The sequence below is a fragment of the Entelurus aequoreus genome, linkage group LG20 (genome assembly GCF_033978785.1).
Source record: "Entelurus aequoreus isolate RoL-2023_Sb linkage group LG20, RoL_Eaeq_v1.1, whole genome shotgun sequence".
In the NCBI taxonomy this organism is placed as follows: domain Eukaryota; kingdom Metazoa; phylum Chordata; class Actinopteri; order Syngnathiformes; family Syngnathidae; genus Entelurus; species Entelurus aequoreus.
Genome location: NC_084750.1, coordinates 42,024,522 through 42,047,347, shown reverse-complemented (window position 1 = coordinate 42,047,347; position 22,826 = coordinate 42,024,522). Strand labels below are relative to the sequence as shown.

The 22,826-nt window shown below is 38.5% G+C and overlaps 1 protein-coding gene across 1 annotated transcript in view; it reads right to left on the bottom strand.

Moving 5' to 3' along the window:
* Positions 1–10,665: 10,665 nt before the first annotated feature.
* angpt2b (angiopoietin 2b) overlaps positions 10,666–22,826 on the bottom strand; it is a 76,674-nt gene continuing 64,513 nt past the window's right edge. Inside the window, exons 8-9 of the mRNA XM_062030125.1 lie at positions 19,238–19,368; positions 10,666–11,908 (exon numbers count right to left, since the gene is read on the bottom strand). Coding sequence (XP_061886109.1) covers positions 11,748–11,908; positions 19,238–19,368 — 292 coding nt within the window. The 3' untranslated portion in view covers positions 10,666–11,747. The remainder of the gene's footprint in view (positions 11,909–19,237; positions 19,369–22,826) is intronic.

Here is a 22,826-nt window from a genome sequence, read left to right as displayed (position 1 = left end):
ATAATAATAATAATATGACTCCTTTAATGCGCCCTATAATCCTTATATATAAAAAAAGATTTAAAGAATAGACCATTCATCGGCAGTGCGCCTTATTATCCGGTGCGCCCTATGGTACATTGGAAAGTTAGCGCCCTCTAGAGCAGTGTTTTTCAACCTTTTTTGAGGCAAATAACAATATTGCGTTGAAAAAATGCGGAGGCACACCACCAGCAGAAATAGTAAAAAACGAAACTCAGTTGACAGTAAAAAGTCGTTGTCGCAATTGTTGGATATGACTTTAAAGCATAACCAAGCATGCATCACTATAGCTCTTGTCTCAAAGTAGGTGTACTGTCACCACCTGTCACGTCACACCCTGACTTATTTGGAGTTTATTGCTGTTTTCCTGTGTGTAGTGTTTTACTTCTTGTCTTGCGCTCCTATTTTGGTGGCTTTTTCTCTTTTTTTGGTAATTTCCTGTAGCAGTTTCATGTCTTCCTTTTAGCGATATTTCCCGCATCTACTTTGTTTTAGCAATCAAGAATATTTCAGTTGTTGTTATCCTTCTTTGTGGGGACATTGTTGATTGTCATGTCATGTTCGGATGTACATTGTGGACGCCGTCTTTGCTCTGCAGTAAGTCTTTGCTGTCGTCCAGAATTCTGTTTTTGTTTACTTTGTAGCCAGTTCAGTTTTAGTTTGGTTCTGCATAGCCTTCCCTAAGCTTCAATGCCTTTTCTTAGGGGCACTCACCTTTTGTTTATTTTTGGTTTAAGCATTAGATACCTTTTTACCTGCACGCTGCCTCCCACTGTTTCCGATATCTACAAAGCAATTAGCTACCGGCTGCCACCTACTGATATGGAAGAGTATTACACGGTTACTCTGCCGAGCTCCAGACAGTACAGACACTCAACAACAACACATTATTTGCAGACTATAATTACTGCTTTGCAAAAAATATCTTTAACCCAGATAGGTAAAACTAGATAATCTCCCACGGCACACCAGACTGTATCTCACGGCACACTAGTTGAAAAACACTACTCTAGACATCTGTGTGAAGGACCCTTTAATTCTGTAAATAAAACAAATAAATACATGATAAGACACGCCCACATCGAGGCTCATACCCTTGCTGGTGAAAAATTGAACTAGCTCACTTTTGTTTTGATAAAAATCATATTGAGAAGAAAAATAGGTCTTAAGTTGAGCTATGAAACTGTATTGTTGTGGTATATTATTAGTGTGATGCTGCATATGCTTCAACTAGGAACAGTAAAAAAAAAAAAAAAGTTCTGTATTCATTATTAATATGATATAAGTTAGGATTGTTTACTATATACCAGTGTTTTTCAACCACTGTGCCGCGGCACACTAGTGTGCCGTGAGATACAGTCTGGTGTGCCGTGGGAGATTATCTAATTTCACCTATTTGGGTTAAAAATATTTTTTGCAAAGCAGTAATTATAGTCTGCAAATGATGTGTTGTTGTTGAGTGTCGGTGCTGTCTAGAGCTCGGCAGAGTAACCGTGTAATACTCTTCCATATCAGTAGGTGGCAGCAGGTATCTAATTGCTTTGGAGATGTCGGAAACAGCGGGAGGCAGTGTGCAGGTAAAAAGGTATCTAATGCTTAAACCAAAAATAAACAAAAGGTGAGTGCCCCTAAGAAAAGGCATTGAAGCTTAGGGAAGGCTATGCAGAACCAAACTAAAACTGAACTGGCTACAAATTAAATAAAAACTGAATGCTGGACGACAGCAAAGACTTACTGCAGAGCAAAGACGGCGTCCACAATGTACATCCAAACATGACGTGACAATCGACAATGTCCCCACAAAGAAGGATAAAAACAACTGAAATATTCTTGATTGCTAAAACAAAGTAGTTGCGGGAAATATCGCTCAAAGGAAGACATGAAACTGCTACAGGAAAACACCAAAAAAAGCCACCAAAATAGGAGCGCAAGACAAGAAGTAAAACACTACACACAGGAAAACAGCAAAAAACTCCAAATAAGTCAGGGTGTGATGTGACAGATGGTGACAGTACACCTACTTTGAGACAAGAGCTATAGTGATGCATGCTTGGTTATGCTTAAAGTCATATCCAACAATTGCGACAACGACTTTTTACCGTCAACTGAGTTTTGTTTTTTAGTGATTTCTGCTGGTGGTGTGCCTCCACATTTTTTCAACACAAAAAATGTGCCTTGGCTCAAAAAAGGTTGAAAAACACTGCTATATACAATACAAAAATATTGTTATTTATAACATAATATTATTGTTCAGTAACATAGAGATGAACAATGCATCCCTCCTAACATCCAACTTACTGGACACATCGTCAGTGATGATAATAATCATTGCATGACTTATTTTTGTGTTGGGTGCCGTTTTTTTCCTGGCTTGAGCACGTATGGTCAATGAATTCCTCTTTCAATAAAAAAATGAGTCTATTAAAGACTTGGTTATTGATCAAAGCCTTGTTTGTTGAGCAGGATTACATTTGACCCTACCTCTTTTTGGACATGATCCAATACAACTTAAACTAAACTAAAATCCTTATTTTTCTTGGAGTACACTGAGTTTAAAGCAGAAGAAGGAAGAGAGAGATATTAATGAATGCATAGTTATCTAATCCAGACATATGCTGTTTAACAAACCAGATTGTCTGTGCGCCAGCGCCCCCAAGTGGCGGCTTGAGTCCCTCCTTTATTCCCCACCAAGGCAACAAGCAAGAGTGTTGCTCTGCAAGGAAAGAACCTCCAAAAAGAAAGCGGAGCTGATGCATTGCAAGTGGCAGGCTGATAAATGGCCGGCGTTGCTTTTTCCATGACCACAGGTAAACGCTGACGCAGTAAACCACACGCAGCGAGGGTGACTAATACAAATCAGTCGCCAGCTACTTCCGCCTGCCAAGGCGTACCTGGGCCTCGCCCCGGCCAGCCAAAATACCAGTTATGAATCAAAGAGGCTGCGGCGAGACAAGGACGTATGAGCGTACGAGTCCTGCAAGCAGCAAAACTGCTGACGGTGTAAAATGTTTGTGTCAATTCCTGTGGGAATTTTGTTGGAGCCCCAATATTAAAGGCCTACTGAAAGCCACTACTAGCGACCACACAGTCTGATAGTTTATATATCAATGATGAAATCTTAACATTGCAACACATGCCAATACGGCCGGGTTAACTTATAAAGTGCAATTTTAAATTTCCCGCGAAATATTCGGCTGAAAACGTCTCGGTATGATGACATTTGCGCGTGACGTCACGGGTTGAAGCAGACATTTTGGAACAGCACGGTGGCCAGCTTAAGTCGTCTGTTTTCACCACATAATTCCACAGTATTCTGGACATCTGTGTTGGTGAATCTTTTGCAATTTGTTTAATGAACAATGAAGACTGCAAAGAAGAAAGCTGTAGGTGGGATCGGTGTATTAGCGGCCGGCTGCAGCAACACAACCAGGAGGACTTTGAGTTGGATAGCAGACGCGCTATCTGACGCTAGCCGCCGACCGCATCGATGATCGGGCAAAGTCCTTCGTCGCGCCGTCGATCGCTGGAACGCAGGTGAGCACGGGTGGTGATGAGCAGATGAGGGCTGGCGTAGGTGGAGAGCTAATGTTTTTAGCATAGCTCTGTCGAGGTCCCGTAGCTATGTTAGCTTCAATGGCGTCGTTAGCAACAGCATTGCTAGTTTTCGCCAGGCTGGACAGCATTAACCGTGTGGTTACAGGTCCAGGGTTTGGTTCGGTGTCTCCTGATAGTAGAAGTACAAATAATATTGTTGATCTTCTGTCTATCCTTCCAGTCAGGGGCATCTTTCTTCTGTTTCTATCCGCAGTTAAGCACGATGCTATCACGTTAGCTCCGTAGCTAAAGTGCTTCACCGATGTATTGTTGTGGAGATAAAAGTCACTGTGAATGTCCATTTCGCGTTCTCGACTCTCATTTTCAAGAGAATATAGTATCCGAGGTGGTTTAAAATACAAATCCGTGATCCACAATAGAAAAAGGAGAGTGTGGAATCCAATGAGCCAGCTTGTACCTAAGTTACGGTCAGAGCGAAAAAAGATACACCCTGGCGTCCTGCACTGCACTCTAATCCTTCACTGTCACTTTCCTCATCCACAAATCTTTCATCCTCGCTCAAATTAATGGGGTAATCGTCGCTTTCTCAGTCCGAATCGCTCTCGCTGCTGGTGTAAACAATGTGCAGATGTGAGGAGCTCCACAACCTGTGACGTCACGCTACTTCCGGTACAGGCAAGGCTTTTTTTAATCAGCGACCAAAAGTTGCGAACTTTATCGTCAATGTTCTCTACTAAATCCTTTCAGCAAAAATATGGCAATAACGAGAAATGATCAAGTATGACACATAGAATGGATCTGTTATCCCCGTTTAAATAAGAAAATCTCATTTCAGTAGGCCTTTAACTACAAGAGGCAATTCCTGAAGGAATTACGTGTGAATGCTCCAATGAAATGCTGACAGAACGTAGGATGAATGTAGAAATGGTTTGAATGTTGAAATGGTTTGAATGGTAAAGAGCTTGAATTTCCAGGAAAACCGGAATTGGGTTTGGAAGTTGGGAAAGTGTTAGTTTGAATGTCCAGGATGAGCGGAATGTGTTAATGTTGGAATGGTTTGAATAGGTGGAAAAATGTGGGGATTGTGCAACTTGGAAAAATGTCCCACTAATTTCAATGGGAACTTCCTGGAATTTTGAGAAAAGCTGGATTTTTGGAGCATGACTGTCCTAAATGAGCTGAATTGGTTGGTGTTAGAACTGTTGAACTCGGGCAAAGAAATGTTGAAGTAGTAAATGGTGTTAGGGAATTTCGGGGAAATCTGGCATTTTTTTAAACTTGAAAAAAGGGTAGTTTGAATGTCCAGAATGGTGGAATGAGTTGAAGTTTGAATGGGTTGAAGAATGTGTGGATTGTGCAACTTGGAAAAATGTCCCACTAATTTCAATGGGACTTTCCTGGAATTTTGGGAAAAGCTGGAATTTTGGAAAATGATTATGAGCATGAATGTCCTAAATGAGCTGAATTGGTTGGTGTTAGAATTGTTGAAATCGGGCAAGAAATGTCAAAGTAGTAAATGGTGTTAGGGAATTTTGGGAAAATCTGGAATTTTTTTAAACTTGGAAAAAGGGTAGTTTGGATGTCCAGAATGTGTTGAAGGTGGAATAGTTTGAATGGGTTGAAAAATGTTGGAATTGTGGAAGTTTGAAAAATGGCCAATTCATTTTGAATGGGGAAAATGCAAATGCAAAAAAAAAAAAAAAGGAATTATGGGAAATCCGGGAATTTTTTTTAGAATTGTTGAAGTAGAGCACACAATTCCTGAACAGGCTGAATATTTTGAAGTTGGAATGGTTTGAATCAGATGAAAATGTGGAAGTTGTGGAACTTGGAAGAATGTCCCATTGATTTCAATGGGAATTTTGGATATGAGCGGGAATTTTTTTGAAAATGGTAAAAAAAACTTGAATGGTAATGGTCAGAATTAGGGATGTCCGATAATGGGTTTTTGCCTATATACGATATTCCGATATTGTCCAACTCTTTAATTACCGATACCGATATCAACTGATACCGATATCAACCGATATATACAGTCGTGGAATTAACACATTATTATGCCTAATTTGGACAACCATGTATGGGGAAGATAAAGTACTTTTAAAAAAAAAATAAATAAATAAGATAACTAAATTAAAAACATTTTCTTGAATAAAAAAGAAAGTAAAGCAATATAAAAACAGTTACATAGAAACTAGTAATTAATGAAAATGAGTCAAATTAACTGTTAAAGGTTAGTACTATTAGTGGAGCAGCAGCACGCACAATCATGTGTGCTTACGGACTGTATCCCTTGCAGACTGTATTGATATATATTGATATATAATGTAGGAACCAGAATATTGATAACAGAAAGAAATGGGGGGAGGGAGGTTTTTTGGGTTGGTGCACTAATTGTAAGTGTATCTTGTTTTTTATGTTGATTTAATAAAAAATAAAAAAATAAACCAAAAAAAACGATACAGATAATTAAAAAAAACGATAACGATAATTTCCGATATTACATTTTAACGCATTTATCGGCCGATAATATCGGCAGGCCGATATTATCGGACATCCCTAGTCAGAATGAGTTGAAATGGTTGGTGTTGACATTTTTCAAATCGGTGGAGAAATGTTGAAGTAGTAACATGTTGAATTGAGAAATGGTATTACGGAATTCCTGGAATTTGGGGAAAACTGGGAACTTTACCAGTTCAAAAAACAACTTCTTTTTTTTTTTTTCCTGATTAAGAGGAATGTTTTGACGGTGGAACGGTTGAAAAATGTGGAAGGAGTAGTCGCCATAAAAAAGGGTGGAAATAGGGCTTTGGAAAACCAGGGATTCTGGAAAATCCTGGAAATTTTTTGAACTTGGAAAAGGGGAAGTTTGAATTTCTAGAATGGTAGAATATGTTGAAGGTGGAACGCTTTGAATCAGATGACAAATGTGGAAGTTGTGGAACTTGGAAGAATGTCCCATTGATTTCCAGGGGAATTTCAGAAAAAATTGGGAATTTCGGAGAAAAGCTGGAATTTTTTTGAAAATGGTAAAAAAAAACTTGAATGATAATGGTCAGAATGAGTTGAAATGGTTGGTGCTGACATTTTTCAAATCAGTGGAGAAATGTTGAAGTAGTAACATGTTGAATTGAGAAATTGTATTACAGAATTCCTGCCTAACGTGCTCCTCTGCTCATAAAAGCAGCAATGTCATGCCCGGTAAAAAAAATATATGGCAACCCGCTACTTTTCAAACAGAGTATAGTACTATTTTTGATTCATTACAGTACCGCGATACTATACTAGTACCGGTATACCATACAACCTCAATGCCTAGAGCTATTGTGTGCTTAGCCGTTGTGTAGCTGCTGTGCAAATGACTTGACTAAAATAGAAGAAAAGAGCAACCTTCTGTGCTTCATGGATGACATTTAGACGTTAACCGGCTGTCCAGTATTGCACAAGTAGGATCGCTTGTATCGGACATTTTAGATGCAAGTCGATACGATCCTGTTTTCCTGCTGATGCGATACAGAATATCAATCGCCCCCCTTTTGGGAACAATACAAAAAGACTAAAACTTCAAGACAAATAGTGAGTGGCAATGTCTTAGAACAGTGTTTTTCAACCACTGTGCCGTGGCACACTAGTGTGCCGTGAGATACAGTCTGGTGTGCCGTGGGAGATTATCTCATTTCACCTATTTGGGTTAAAAATATTTTTTGCAAACCAGTAATTATAGTCTGCAAATAATGTGTTGTTGTTGAGTGTCGGTGCTGTCTGGAGATCGGCAGACTTACCATGTAATACTCTTCCATATCAGTAGGTGGCAGCAGGTAGCTAATTGATTTGTAGATGTCGGAAACAGCGCAAGGCAGTGTGCAGGTAAAAAGGTGTCTAATGCTTAAACCAAAAATAAACAAAAGGTGAGTGCCCCTAAGAAAAGGCATTGAAGCTTAGGGAAGGCTATGCAGGACGGAACTAAAACTGAACTGGCTACAAAGTAAACAAAAACAGAATGCTGGACGACAGCAAAGACTTACTGTGGAGCAAAGACGGCGTCCACAAAGTACATCCGAACATGACATGACAATCAACAATGTCCCCACAAAGAAGGATGAAAACAATAATTTTCTTGATTGCTAAAACAAAGCAGGTGTGGGGAATAGCGGTCAAGGAAGACATGAAACTGCTACAGGAAAATACCGAAAAAAGAGAAAAAGCCACCAAAATAGGAGCGCAAGACAAGAACTAAAACACTACACACAGGAAAACAACAAAAAAGTCCAAATAAGTCATGATGTGAGTTGACAGGTGGTGACAGTACACCTACTTTGAGACAAGAGCTATAGTCATGCATGCTTGGTTATGCTTTAAAGTCATATCCAACAATTGCGACAATGACTTTTTATCGTCAATATCGGCTGCTGAGTTTAAGTTTTTCATGATTTCTGCTGGTTGGTGTGCCTACGCATTTTTTTCAATGAAAAAAATGTGCCTTGGCTCAAAAAAGGTTGAAAAAGACTGTCCTGGAAGATATAAATTGTGGATCATGTCCCGGCTTTTAAACGCTGTTAATAAAAGGTACCAAGCCTTCAAATAACCCGTCTAATAAACAGGGATTGGGACACGTCGAGAGTCTGGTCCGCTTCATTGGACCTGAACATCGCCATTTCATCTGTCCAGCCAGTCGGCCAAATCTCGACTTTATTAAAGTCGCTTTGATGGATTCATTCCTAGCTTCCCCACCAGTGTGATCTATCGCCTGTCCGCTCTGAGGAGCCTCTAATAAACTTGTTTAGCAACCGGGCCACAGCATGGAAGCAGTATGTGTGTACAACATCGCAGTATTACTGCACACAATACTGACTCATGATTTCATAGTTTTATGTTCATCCCCGGTTTCCCCTAAACTGCCAAGATACCTGTGCTTATGGGTCATTTGCTATGAAATGTCTCAAAACATGTATACATACATTTGAAACAAATCCATTTGTATTCATTAGTATTAACTAGGGTTGTACAGTATACCGGTACTAGTAAACTATACCGCCTCTAAAAAAAAATACTGTTTTTTCCCCCAAAACGGGCATGACAGCGCGTCGTCACGTCATGACATTGCTGGTTTTACGAGCAGCGGAGCATGTTCGGCAGTGCACAATCACAGAGTACTTACAAGCAGACACAGTGTGTAGACAGAAAAGGGAGAATGGACGCATTTGGGGCGGCATGGCGTAGTGGGTAGAGCGGCCTTGCCAGAAACCTGAGGGTTGCAGGTTCGCTCCCCGCCTCTTACCATCCAAAAAATCGCTGCCGTTGTGTCCTTGGGCAGGACACTTCACCCTTGCCCCCGGTGCCGCTCACACCGGAGAATGAATGATGAATGAATGAGTTGTAAAAATGAATGATGGGTTCTCACTTCTCTGTGAAGCGCTTTGAGTGTCTAGAAAAAGCGCTATATAAATCTAATCCATTATCATTATTATTATTAAAAACTAAAGATTAGACTTAGACTTATTTTTGTTGTCATTCAAATTTGAACTTTCCTTTTGCTACTTCTAAATCACTAATCCTTGCCTTCATGGCGACAAATAAAGTAGGTTTATTACAAGTATCATTATCACTGCAAGACGAGGAATAGCTAAACATGCTTCGCTACACACCGTAGGATGGTACAATAACTCACCGGCATCACCGCTAACAAAAGCTAGCGCTCCTGAATGTAAACAAATGCCATAGGTGGATCTACACCTAACATCCACTGTAATGATACCAAGTACAATGGCGATAATGTATGGAAGTAGAATTGTCTCACATCAACTTATATATATCAATATGATATTAATACATAGGCATATATTAATAAATATACACATAAAAATGTGATATACAAATAAATACATAATTTGTATAAATAAACGCTTATTTGTACATTTATTTTTGAGATTTGAAAATATATACAAATAACATTTATAAATATAAAAATGTGACATACAATTAAATCAATAATTTGTATGAATAAACGTGTATTTGTAAATATATTTTTTAAAATTTGAATATAAGTGTGCTTGATTTTGTGTTTGTATTTGTATTGAATTTGCATATGTGGATCGCTTTTTTGCTTTTGTGTCGATGAGACATTCCTCCCACAAACCAGATGCACAAATAAATGTGACCTACACACTCCCCTGAACAACCAGCAGTTTTCAAATTAGAAAAAAATAATAATAATATGACCCCTTTAATGCGCCCTGTAATCCAGTGCACCTTTTGTATGAAAAAAGATGGAACATAGACCATTCATCGGCAGTGCGCCTTATAATCCGGTGCACCGTATGGTCCGGAAAATACGGTATTATGCTTTGACCTAAAATACTGGTCAAAATTGTCCAAAGATGTATTGCCCCAATAAATGTTAGGGTTTTTGTATTTAGTTAAGAAACATTTTATTTGACACAAAAAGCACACACTGTATGGAAGTGAAAAAAGAGTAAAAGGTAAAACACGGAACTACAAAAAATGAAATGACAATGAATGATATTGTTTCTTTTTATATTGTTATTATTTAAATTTATTGTTATTATTATTATTCATATTTTACTTGTTGAGGTTCATTCGTCACTAATTTATAGCCATTTTTTAAAACTATATTTAACGTTGACTTTTAGTTGTACAATAAATACTTTTTTTTTGTATTATTTGTGTAATTAATTGTGATTACAATATCAATCAAAATAATTCTGATGATTATTTTTGCCATAATTGTCCAGCCCTAGTTAATGGTGAGTTGGTCGTTTCAGTCTTTTCTGTCTGTCGCGCCCTACAAAGTGTTAATACTGTACTTTTTTTACGCACCAGCTGTTTGATTTTAACGCACATCTCATTTCTGATTTTTCATTAACAAATTTGAAGGTGTTAATATCGCCATGTAAAATCGCTAATGCTAATCATTAGCATGTCAATTGCAATATTCAATGTATATTAGTTTAGTTTAGTCTTTATTTGAAGGGACAATGTACAGAAACATTAAGCTCAAAGACAGATATGTTCTGTACCAGATTATAGCTAAATAGCTCATTTCCATCTGCAGTCCCTGGCTACCTAAATTAAAGGGATACAAAAATCATGCAATAAAATTATGACAATAAAATCATACACAAGTATTAAGAAAAAAGTCATAAAATGCCCTTTCATGGACACATACTTAATATACAATACAACCACACCTCATTTACATCATCACACAAAGACAATACAAGCTTTTGTTCACATCTGTCATCATTTGTAAAAACAACCATGATTAGCATCGAGCTAGTACATTTTTTTTAAAAGTGGAGCCTTAATTTACATTGAAGCATTTTTTTTTTAGTAAATCTGTTTGCTAGAATGATGGCGTGACGTCACACGCGCACAGGTGGGCACCGTGTTTCAGTGCCCGCCAGGACCGCCGGCAACAAAACATTAGATTCGGTACCCATCCCTATAATCAAGAACTGTTTTCCTGTGGACAATGTCGCCGACTGACTGCGATAAACATGTCAGTTCTCCGGTCCATTAAGCCGGTGGCCAGATGTCAGTCAGACATGTTGTGTCCGTCCGAGATGAAGGGTGGCAATTAGCGTCCTCCTGTGTCGCCGCGCTCACTGTGCACAGGTGGGAAGCTTTTACCAGCTAATAGGTACTGCAGGGACGGATGCTGCCGGGTAATTCATCCCATCAGCTGCCCTCGCCGGCCAAAACACACACGCTGTTTTCTTTTAAACCATCCCAGGGTGTTATACAGCCTTTCTTCCTCCAGAATAAATCACCTTTGCCGTGCTTCTACCAGCTAAATCACTCGGAAATTTGAATTTTACAAGAGCCAGGACAGGACGGGAAAGAAATAAGATGTTTGAGTCTGTATCGCCCCTTTTGTAGAGCACAACTCTTTATTATTTACCGGCATGATAATGATCATTGTGTTATAACAGAAAATTCCCCCCCCAAAATCGATTATTCCTGTTTAAATATAGACATTTTCATATTATGCACAGCTATTATTTGGGTATTTATGTACATTAATCTCTATTGGAAAGTTATTTGGAGCGTCTCCTGCCGTCCTAACATTGAGTATCTGTGCAGTTGCAGTATCGTGGGATTGTCCATTGCCTTTATTCGGTGACCAGGGTCTCCGTTAAAAAGGCAGCCGATCATACGTTTGCCGGCCGCACCATCATGGTCGTCATGGTAGCCATCAGATTGGGACCTTTCCAGTAGTACCACTTGATGCCGTTGTAGCGCACCACGTTGGACGAGCCGGGGTAATACACACCGTTCAGGTTGGACGGTCCACAGGCCTCGAACCACCAACCTGGGGAGAAAAGACATTTACGGTCAAAGTCAGAACACATTAGCTGCTTTTGTCATGATGCTCAGTGTTAGTACTACAGTAGTTTTAAAAAAAAAATTAATAATACTTAATTATATTGCAATAAAGCAAAATCGAATTAATTAAATAAACAAACTAGGCAATTTCCCCCCCAAAAATGCAAAAAAATAATGCTTAAAAAGTTAATTAAAAATACTTCAATTGAACTCAAATAATTGTTAATATTCTCAAGTATTTCATTGAAGGTTGCAAACGTTTAATCTAATAAATTGTATGTACACTGTACATTGAATTTAAATTGGCATTCATGACATTAATGTTACATTAATATTTGTTTCAGGGCTGCTTGTGGTTAATTTGGGGCCCTAAGCAGATTTTTGTTTACAAAATTAAATGTGAATTTTTATTACATTTTTTTAAATCAGGGTTTTGACTAATTATTTTAAACTTTAATTAGATTATTTGTTTTAATTATGGAACTTTGTATTCTATTCATTGCTATTATTACAACTACTGTTCTCCCTATTTTATTTTCTTATTTATTTATTATCTATATTTCATTTTTACATCTATTCAAAAATACAATTTTCATTATTTTTTTTAGATGACTGCAGCGCAGGGGTGTCCAAACTTTTTCCACTGAGGGCCACACACGGAAAAATTAAAGCATGTGGGGGCCATTTTGATATTTTTCATTTTCAAACCATAACAAAATATATGCACTTTTTATTTATTTTACCTTTAGGGGTCCCGGGGACCATAAAGGGTCTCAGTCATTAAAATGTTAAAAATAAGTCAGATTATTATTTTTTTACAGTACATCTCTATATCAACTTCAAGTTGATATAAAGTAATACAAATTAAAAAATATGTTTTATGGCTTTTCTGTCAAAAACTTAGTTTTTTTTATAGTAAAACTGAAATATGCAGTAATTAGTAATTAGAGCCCTAAAAGATCAATAATGCAGGACACCATTGATTTTAATTCTTTCATATTTTTGAGTAATCACAGTGAAAAGATAAATAAAAAATCACTAAATATATTTGGGATCCAAAAGGTGCCCCACTCATAAAGTGATAAATTTTTATTAGGTTTTTCTTTTACTTTCAACACTTAAGTTACGAGATCAACTTCAGATATATCTGTTCATTTTATGCTGGAACTATTATTTTGTTTGTTTTATGCGCTTTTGTCAAAGAAAACGTTGATGTTTTTATATGGCTACTACACAACATATGCAATATTTACCACATAAAACATTTTAAAGTGAAATATTTGAAGTAATTGGAGCCCTGAAAATAATTCATTATAACATGGACTTTTTGTCATTTTTTTTTTTTTTTTGAGCAATGGCAAAAAAAGAAAAATGAAGAAAGACAAAAGAAAAGAAAAACAGCCTGCATGGCAGCTTTTGTGTCAACATTGCAACTTTTTCTCCTTAGATTTCACCTCATTCCACTTTTTTTAATGTTCTTTTTTATTTTTACAATAGTATTTCCAGAATGTGTGGCGGGCCGGTATACAATTAGCTGCGGGCCGCAAATGGCCCCCGGGCCGCACTTTGGACACCCCTGCTGTAGCGTTTAGTCATTCCCCAACTTGCAGCACGTTGTGTTACAACTTGCCTGTGCTTGTAAAGTGCCATGTTTGATTGATTGAAATCAACATTTTATTTGATGCATATTTTGTACAAAAAAAAAATCATGGAAAATACATTGTTTAATAAATACTTTATAATTAATAATTTACAACATTAAAACATAAATTTGAAACATTTCCTCAATACGACCAGCACCAACACTGCGCGCCACAGTAAGAATGTCAGCGGAAATTTGCCATTATATTATTATCAGTGACAGAGCAGGAAGGGCTATGAATATGTTTGTGGTAAAAAAAAAATGTAAATACCATTTTACCCGCACCTATTGACGCATGAATATACGGAATAGAAACTTTGTAATGGCGTTGACACATTTTGTATTAGATCCTGTAGGTCCTAAGTGTCAAAGTCAAGGCTTGGGGCCAGATCCGGCTTGCGAATGAATGATCTATGGCCCCCGGGATGATATTTGATTAGTATTACAACCGGCCCGCAGGCCACAGCCGCCTGCTGCTGTTTTGCACGCACCAATACTCCATCAGTGTTGGCACTATTAATTTTCAAAATCAAGACATAAAAATGGGGTCCCACAGTACATTTTTGGGGTCCCACTTTTTTGTAAGCATTTTGAAAACAAATGATAAATGTATGCAAGTTTTGTTTTTTTATAAAGTAATTTTTATTATTGCCGCCTGCGAAGAAAAATCAATAAATTAGCCGCTCCGTTTTCGCAGGGTACAATGTTTTGAAAAAATATAGCGGAAAATAGTCCGGAATTTACAGTACATTTAACCCACATCCTTGTGGTCCACATCAGTGTTTTTTAAACTATAGGGCGAGAGGGCCGCCAGAAATATGTGTTTCTCAGCTGTGGTCCATATGGGCTGCATCGGTACTCAGTTGTAATACACTTTTTCACCACTTGAGGCAGTAATGACAATCTCAAACAGAAGAAATCTGCAACTGAAGTCATAGAGAAGTTTCTGAAGCGCAAAAATTATGACTAAATTGGTGAAACTGTATTTTCATTTGCAATTAAATGTTATTGACAGTTTATTTAAGAAATATATGTAGTAATTTATTAATAATTTCAGTGTTGGCGCTCGGAATTTTCAAAATGGGGTCCAGGGGACCCCATCAAGTTGTAAAAATGGGGTCCCACAGTACATTTTTGGGGTCCCACTTTTTTGTAAGCATTTTGAAAACAAATGATAAATGTATGCATTATCCTGTTATATCTCACATTCTATATTGTGTTTTGGAAAAAGTTTTGTTTTTTTATAAAGTAATTTTTTATTGTTGCCGCCTGCGAAGAAAAATCCATAAATTAGCCGCTCCGTTTTCGCAGGGTTCAATGTTTTGAAAAAATATAGCGGAAAATAGTCCGGAATTTACAGTACATTTAACCCACATCCTTGTGGTCCACATCAGTGTTTTTTAAACTATAGGGCGAGAGGGCCGCCAGAAATATGTGTTTCTCAGCTGTGGTCCATATGGGCTGCATCGGTACTCAGTTGTAATACACTTTTTCACCACTTGAGGCAGTAATGACAATCTCAAACAGAAGAAATCTGCAACTGAAGTCATAGAGAAGTTTCTGAAGCGCAAAAATTATGACTAAATTGGTGAAACTGTATTTTCATTTGCAATTAAATGTTATTGACAGTTTATTTAAGAAATATATGTAGTAATTTATTAATAATTTCAGTGTTGGCGCTCGGAATTTTCAAAATGGGGTCCAGGGGACCCCATCAAGTTGTAAAAATGGGGTCCCACAGTACATTTTTGGGGTCCCACTTTTTTGTAAGCATTTTGAAAACAAATGATAAATGTATGCATTATCCTGTTATATCTCACATTCTATATTGTGTTTTGGAAAAAGTTTTGTTTTTTTATAAAGTAATTTTTTATTGTTGCCGCCTGCGAAGAAAAATCCATAAATTAGCCGCTCCGTTTTCGCAGGGTTCAATGTTTTGAAAAAATATAGCGGAAAATAGTCCGGAATTTACAGTACATTTAACCCACATCCTTGTGGTCCACATCAGTGTTTTTTAAACTATAGGGCGAGAGGGCCGCCAGAAATATGTGTTTCTCAGCTGTGGTCCATATGGGCTGCATCGGTACTCAGTTGTAATACACTTTTTCACCACTTGAGGCAGTAATGACAATCTCAAACAGAAGAAATCTGCAACTGAAGTCATAGAGAAGTTTCTGAAGCGCAAAAATTATGACTAAATTGGTGAAACTGTATTTTCATTTGCAATTAAATGTTATTGACAGTTTATTTAAGAAATATATGTAGTAATTTATTAATAATTTCAGTGTTGGCGCTCGGAATTTTCAAAATGGGGTCCAGGGGACCCCATCAAGTTGTAAAAATGGGGTCCCACAGTACATTTTTGGGGTCCCACTTTTTTGTAAGCATTTTGAAAACAAATGATAAATGTATGCATTATCCTGTTATATCTCACATTCTATATTGTGTTTTGGAAAAAGTTTTGTTTTTTTATAAAGTAATTTTTTATTGTTGCCGCCTGCGAAGAAAAATCCATAAATTAGCCGCTCCGTTTTCGCAGGGTTCAATGTTTTGAAAAAATATAGCGGAAAATAGTCCGGAATTTACAGTACATTTAACCCACATCCTTGTGGTCCACATCAGTGTTTTTTAAACTATAGGGCGAGAGGGCCGCCAGAAATATGTGTTTCTCAGCTGTGGTCCATATGGGCTGCATCGGTACTCAGTTGTAATACACTTTTTCACCACTTGTGGCAGTAATGACAATCTCAAACAGAAGAAATCTGCAACTGAAGTCATAGAGAAGTTTCTGAAGCGCAAAAATTATGACTAAATTGGTGAAACTGTATTTTCATTTGCAATTAAATGTTATTGACAGTTTATTTAAGAAATATATGTAGTAATTTATTAATAATTTCAGTGTTGGAGCTCGGAATTTTCAAAATGGGGTCCAGGGGACCCCATCAAGTTATAAAAATGGGGTCCCACAGTACAGTTTTGGGGTCCCACTTTTTTGTAAGCATTTTGAAAACAAATGATAAATGTATGCATTTTCCTGTTATATCTCACATTCCATATTGTGTTTTGGAAAAAGTTTTGTTTTTTTATAAAGTAATTTTTTATTATTGCCGCCTGCGAAGAAAAGTCCATAAATTAGCCGCTCCGTTTTCGCAGGGTTCAATGTTTTGAAAAAATATAGCGGGAAATAGTCCGGAATTTACAGTACATTTAACCCACATCCTTGTGGTCCACATCAGTGTTTTTTAAACTATCGGGCGAGAGGGCCGCCAGAAATATGTGTTTCTCAGCTGTGGTCCATATGGGCTGCATCGGTACTCAGTTGTAATACACTTTTTCACCACTTGAGGCAGTAATGACAATCTCAAACAGAAGAAATCTGCAACTGAAGTCATAGAGAAGTTTCTGAAGCGCAAAAATTATGACTAAATTGGTGAAACTGTATTTTCATTTGCAATTAAATGTTATTGACAGTTTATTTAAGAAATATATGTAGTAATTTATTAATAATTTCAGTGTTGGCGCTCGGAATTTTCAAAATGGGGTCCAGGGGACCCCATCAAGTTATAAAAATGGGGTCCCACAGTAAAATTTTGGGGTCCCACTTTTTTGTAAGCAATTTGAAAACAAATGATCAATGTATGCATTATCCTGTTATATCTCACATTCTATATTGTGTTTTAGAAAAAGGTTGTCATAAACGTTACTTAATTTCTAAAAAAAAAAATAATAATACAAAAGAAAACACATGTTTATGCATATGTAAATTGATTCAGTTATAAACATTCATTCACTTTCTTCTTTCCTTCATGGATCTAAAGCAGGGGTGTCAAACTCACTTTAGATGGGGGCCCACATGTAGGAAAACCTACTCCCAAGTGGGCCGGACTGGTAAAATCACGGCACGATAACTTAAAAAAAGGACAACTTCAGATTGTTTTCTTTGTTTAAAAATAGCACAAGCACATTCTGAAAATGTACAAATCATAATGTTGTTGTTTTTTACACTTACATGTTGCGGTTAATAGTATTCTACCTTTATGTGTCGTTATTTACACTTTCTGAATAAATTATGCGATAATGTTCATCATTGGTGTTAATTTTCAATCTATCAAGATAAAAAAAATATATCAAAATCAAATTACAGGATGTTATTTATGTAGTTTGCTCATTTTCCTTGACTGGTGCGCTAACATGTTTATTTTTTTTATACATATGTAGCATCATCTACAAATATACAAACAATTGCTATTGCGACATCCAGTGGACACATCTAGAACAGCAGTTTTTTTCATTCAAAAATTTTGGCTCATTTTTATACTTGACAAACTCATCCCGCGGGCCAGATAAAACCTGTTCGTACGTTTGACACCCCTTGATCTAAACTTTACCGCTATTTTTTTCTATATTTTTATTGTACTATTTTCAGAATGTGTTTGTTCTATTTTTGGGCAAAGTAAGACAATGAAAACAATCTGAAGTTTTCTTAATTTTTTTTGTTTTAATGCCATGATTTTAATAGTCACTTGTAGAGATGTCCGATAATGGCTTTTTTGCCGATGTTCCGATATTGTCCAACTCTTAATTACCGATACCGATATCAACTGATACCGATATGTACAGTCGTGGAATTAACACATTATTATGCCTAATTTTGTTGTGATGCCCCGCTGGATGCATTAAACAATGTAACTAGGGTTAACAAAATAAATCAACTCAAGTTATGGAAAAAAAATGCCAACATGGCACTGCCATATTTATTATTGAAGTCACAAAGTGCATTATTTTTTTTAACATGCCTCAAAACAGCAGCTTGGAATTTGGGACATGCTCTCCCTGAGAGAGCATGAGGAGGTTGAGGTGGTCGCGGTTGGGGGGTGCGGGGTTGAGTTGGGGGGGTGGTAGGGGGTAGCGGGTGTTGTATATTGTAGCGTCCCGGAAGAGTTAGTGCTGCAAGGGGTTCTGGGTATTTGTTCTGTTGTGTTACGGTGCGGATGTTCTCCCGAAATGTGTTTGTCATTCTTGTTTGGTGTGGCTTCACAGTGTGGCGCATATTTGTAACAGTGTTAAAGTTGTTTATACGGCTTCCCACAGTGTGACCTGTATGGCTGTTGACCAAGTATGCTTTGCATTCAATTGTGTGTGTGAAAAGCCGTAGATATTATGTGATTGGGCCGGCACGCAATTGCAGTGCCTTTAAGGCACGCCCCCAATATTGTTGTCTGGGTGGAAATCGTGAGAAATTCGGGAGACTGGTTGCCCCGGGAGATTTTCGGAAGGGGCAGTGAAATTTGGGAGTCTCCTGGGAAAATGGGGAGGGTTGGCAAGTATGACTGGGAGACGCAACTGCTCTGTACTTCTCCCTACGTCCATGTACCACTCCGTACAGCGGCGTTTTAAAAAGTCATACATTTTACTTTTTGAAACCGATACCGATAATTTCCGATATTACATTTTAAAGCATTTATCGGCCGATAATATCGGCAATCCGATATTATCGGACATCTCTAGTCACGTGCACAGATTTTCCTCCTCGCGGCCCCTGAGCTAAAATGAGTCTGCTGTGGGTGTACCTAAAAAAGTGGGCGCTGAGCATGTACTTTGTGGTTCTGGAAGGTAGTAAGCAAGCAAGGAGACATGAATATTTCAAAGAGAGCGTGAGAGGAAGTGGCGTACCTCCGGAGGCGAGCTGTGCACACTTGCAGGTGCAGCGGTCGTTGTCTCTGTCCCTGGTGCTGAACTGGGTGCCGCTGTGAGTCATGCTGTTGGTCCGCCCGGCTGTGCCGCTGAAGCCCTCCACGTGGAGACTGGGGTCGGTAACAAAACAGGAGGTCATTATCAACGTTCCCTCTAAGGTGCGCGCCTGTGCAATTGCGCACTGCTCAAGCGTCCTCTGCGCACGGCAAATCTATGCCACGCACAAAATCAAATAAAAAAAATAAGCGCATAACAATTTTCGACACACGGACACGACAGAGAAAACGGTTTTCGTCATCATTGTTCAAATATTGTAACGTCTGTCGAGACGCTTTGAGGACATGAATTCCATTCATCACTTTACTGGGCAAAACTCTTTGTCGGCCATAAACACATCACCAAAACATTAGTAAAAAAAAAGATATCTAGCAAAAGTGGTCATTTTCTGCAGTACAAACCAGACCAAAAGCAACGTTGTTATATCAACAGCAGCCGCTCGCTCTTTCTCACTTGCGCCAACACATGCACATATGGCACTTAGCCAGTGATGCGTTTACAGACACACAAAAAGTCGGACAACTCCAACACCCCACATAAAGTGTCATTCCAGGTCGTTACACTATGATTTACCAATCAAATGTGTGCTTATTCTAGTGTCATTTATTAGGAATCTTCATTTATAAATATTAATCATGAAATGCTGTTAGTATATTAAATAAATACTAATAAAAATATATTTTTTACAAACAGGAAGTTGCAGGAATGTACACATGATCCCCTGCTTACATCTCATTGTGCAACATGTGAATGTTTTAATGGGAACTAAATGCAATGTCTGAAAGGGCTACAAACTATTCCCAAAGCAGGACCTCCACCCAGACAGACAATACAAGTACACAGTTCATGAAAAACAATATTAGTTGTTATTGTCATTGTAAGTGGGCCTAAACACTTATATTACAAATGGACATGACTGCTGTCATTTGATTATAATAATAAGAGAATGTTGTCTGTCTATCTGTGTTGGCCCTGCGATGAGGTGGGGGCTTGTCGCCCGAATGCAGCTGAGATAGGCTCCAGCACCCCCCGCGACCCCGAAAGGGACAAGCGGTAGAAAATGGATGGATGGATGGAGATGTAACTTGTTATTTAGTCAGGTTTGGGGCAGGTGTGCTGCTGGTGTAGCCACAGTGTGCACGTGTGATGTTGCTCACATGGGCTCCACTCAATGCTCAGGGACTTTTTTGCCTTTGCTCACACATTAGAGGGAACATTGGTCATTATTTCCACGTCCATTAAAGTCGCTGAGCACTCCAAATGTCAACAAACATAATTGACTGGTACAAGGAAATGCCGATTGTCGTCAGTTCAAAAGCAAGCAGCTTCTCGTTATTTCTCCTCCTGGAACCTTCTATTTCCGAGTTGCTCATTTTCCGTACGTGTGTCCACGTCAGTGTGGTTATGTGCGGGGCAGCGGCGCTCTGAAGAGTGCAGACGGCCGAGGTCGTCGCTGCCGAACACCCTGCCATTCTTTCTCGTTAGCCTTGAGAGGGATGTGACCTCCACTGCAGCGCGGGGAAAACCGTCTGTGATGGCTAAGTGACGAGTCCTCCTCTTCCATTTGTACATTTGCAGGTCATGTGACATGTCGGCGACAAGGCAGACTTCATATGGCTTCTTATCTGCTCAACACTAGGGATGTGTTTTACTTAGGGTGTCCAACGGGTTTTTGAGGGACATTTATTTAATCTGATCATCATTTTGATTAGAATGTTACCGCGTACACGGACCCTAAAACAATCATCTGATTACCACGTGCATTTTCATGCATCATACCTCAAATCGGAATACTTTGACATGCGCAGAACCTAACATAAACGGAAAGGTGTGTTATTGTTTGTGCTGTGGCGCCATCTTTTGGACGAGTTCGCTCACTGCAGGTGCTGACTAAGCAGTGACTTCCACTGTTATCAAACATGGCATTCCTACTCAGTGGTCTAGTGGTTAGAGTGTCGGTAAGTTGTGAGTTCAAACCCCGGCCGAGTCATACCAAAGACTATAAAAAAATGGGACCCATTTCCTCCCTGCTTGGCACTCAGCATCAAGGGTTGGAATTGGTGGTTAAATCACAAAAATGATTCCCGGGCGTGTCCACCGCTGCTGCTCACTGCTCCCCTCACCTCCCAGGGGTGATCAAGGGTGATGGGTCAAATGCAGAGAATAATTTCGCCACACCTAGTGTGTGTGTGACAATCGTTGGTACTTTGACTTGAACTTCATTTCTGCTTGTCCGACGTTATCACGGTATTTATAATTGTTTTCCTTCTGTTCACTACTTTTGTTTTACCTCTCTTTTTGAAACGTAGCTGTTCTGTGCTTTTTATGTTGTGATTATGTACGGGTTGCGGCGCATCTTCATGATACCATTCTGTGTATGTGTCTGAGGCTAGCAGTTAGCACTTGACATAGCTGTAAGGCCGTGGATAAAACAGCTCGTTAAGACAACAACTTGATCCCTTCTTTTATCGTTACATCGACACGTGACACTCAATAACATACTTTTGTTTTTGCTAGTCTTGATTTAAAGCAACAAACTCCACAGTAGATAATGCCACGTCTGTACATGTGGAATGTGGGAGACAGCAGCAAGACAATCGCTTCATTCCGAGACTATACTACCAAAGTATAGCTGACATCATAGTAGGGTTGTACAGTATACCGGTATTAGCATAGTACCGCGATACTAATGAATCATATTCGGTACTATACCGCCTCTGAAAAACACCAGTCCGCCCAGAGCCCCCATCGTGTCATTGCTGGTTTACGAGCAAAGGAGCATGTTCGGCAGCGCACAATCACAGATTACTTACAAGCAGACACAGTGTGTAGACAGAAAAGGGAGAATGGACGCATTTTGGCTTAAAAAGTAAAGATAAAGGTGAAGTTATAACACTGAAACACCCTCAGGAAGAGGTGCTTTAAGACATGGCTAGCTAGCTAGCTAGCGGCATGAGTCCAGCCCCAGTCGGCAGTGTTTTAGCTACTTCTAAATCACTAATCCTGGCCTACATGGTGACAAAAAGAGTATGTTTCTTACAAGTATCATTCCTACCGCAGAACGAGGAATAGCTAAACACCTACACATCATCAAAATGTAAACAAACGCCATTGGTGGATCTACGCCTGACATCCACTGTAATGATACTAAGTACAAGAGCGTATCTAGTCGATACTACTATGATTACATCAATACGTTTAATGATCAAAAAATATTTTTTTCTTTTAAAAAAATTCATATTATGTTTATAAAGTCAGTAAATATGTCCCTGGACACATGAGGACTTTGAATATGACCAATGTATGATCCTGTAACTACTTGGTATCGGATTGATACCTAAATGTATGGTATCATCCAAAACTAATGTAAAGTATCAAACAACAGAAGAATAAGTGATTATTACATTTTAACAGAAGTGTAGATAGAACATGTTCAAACAGAAAATAAGCAGATTTTACCAGTAAATTAACAAGTAAATTAATAATTCATTTTCTACCACTTGTCCTTAAT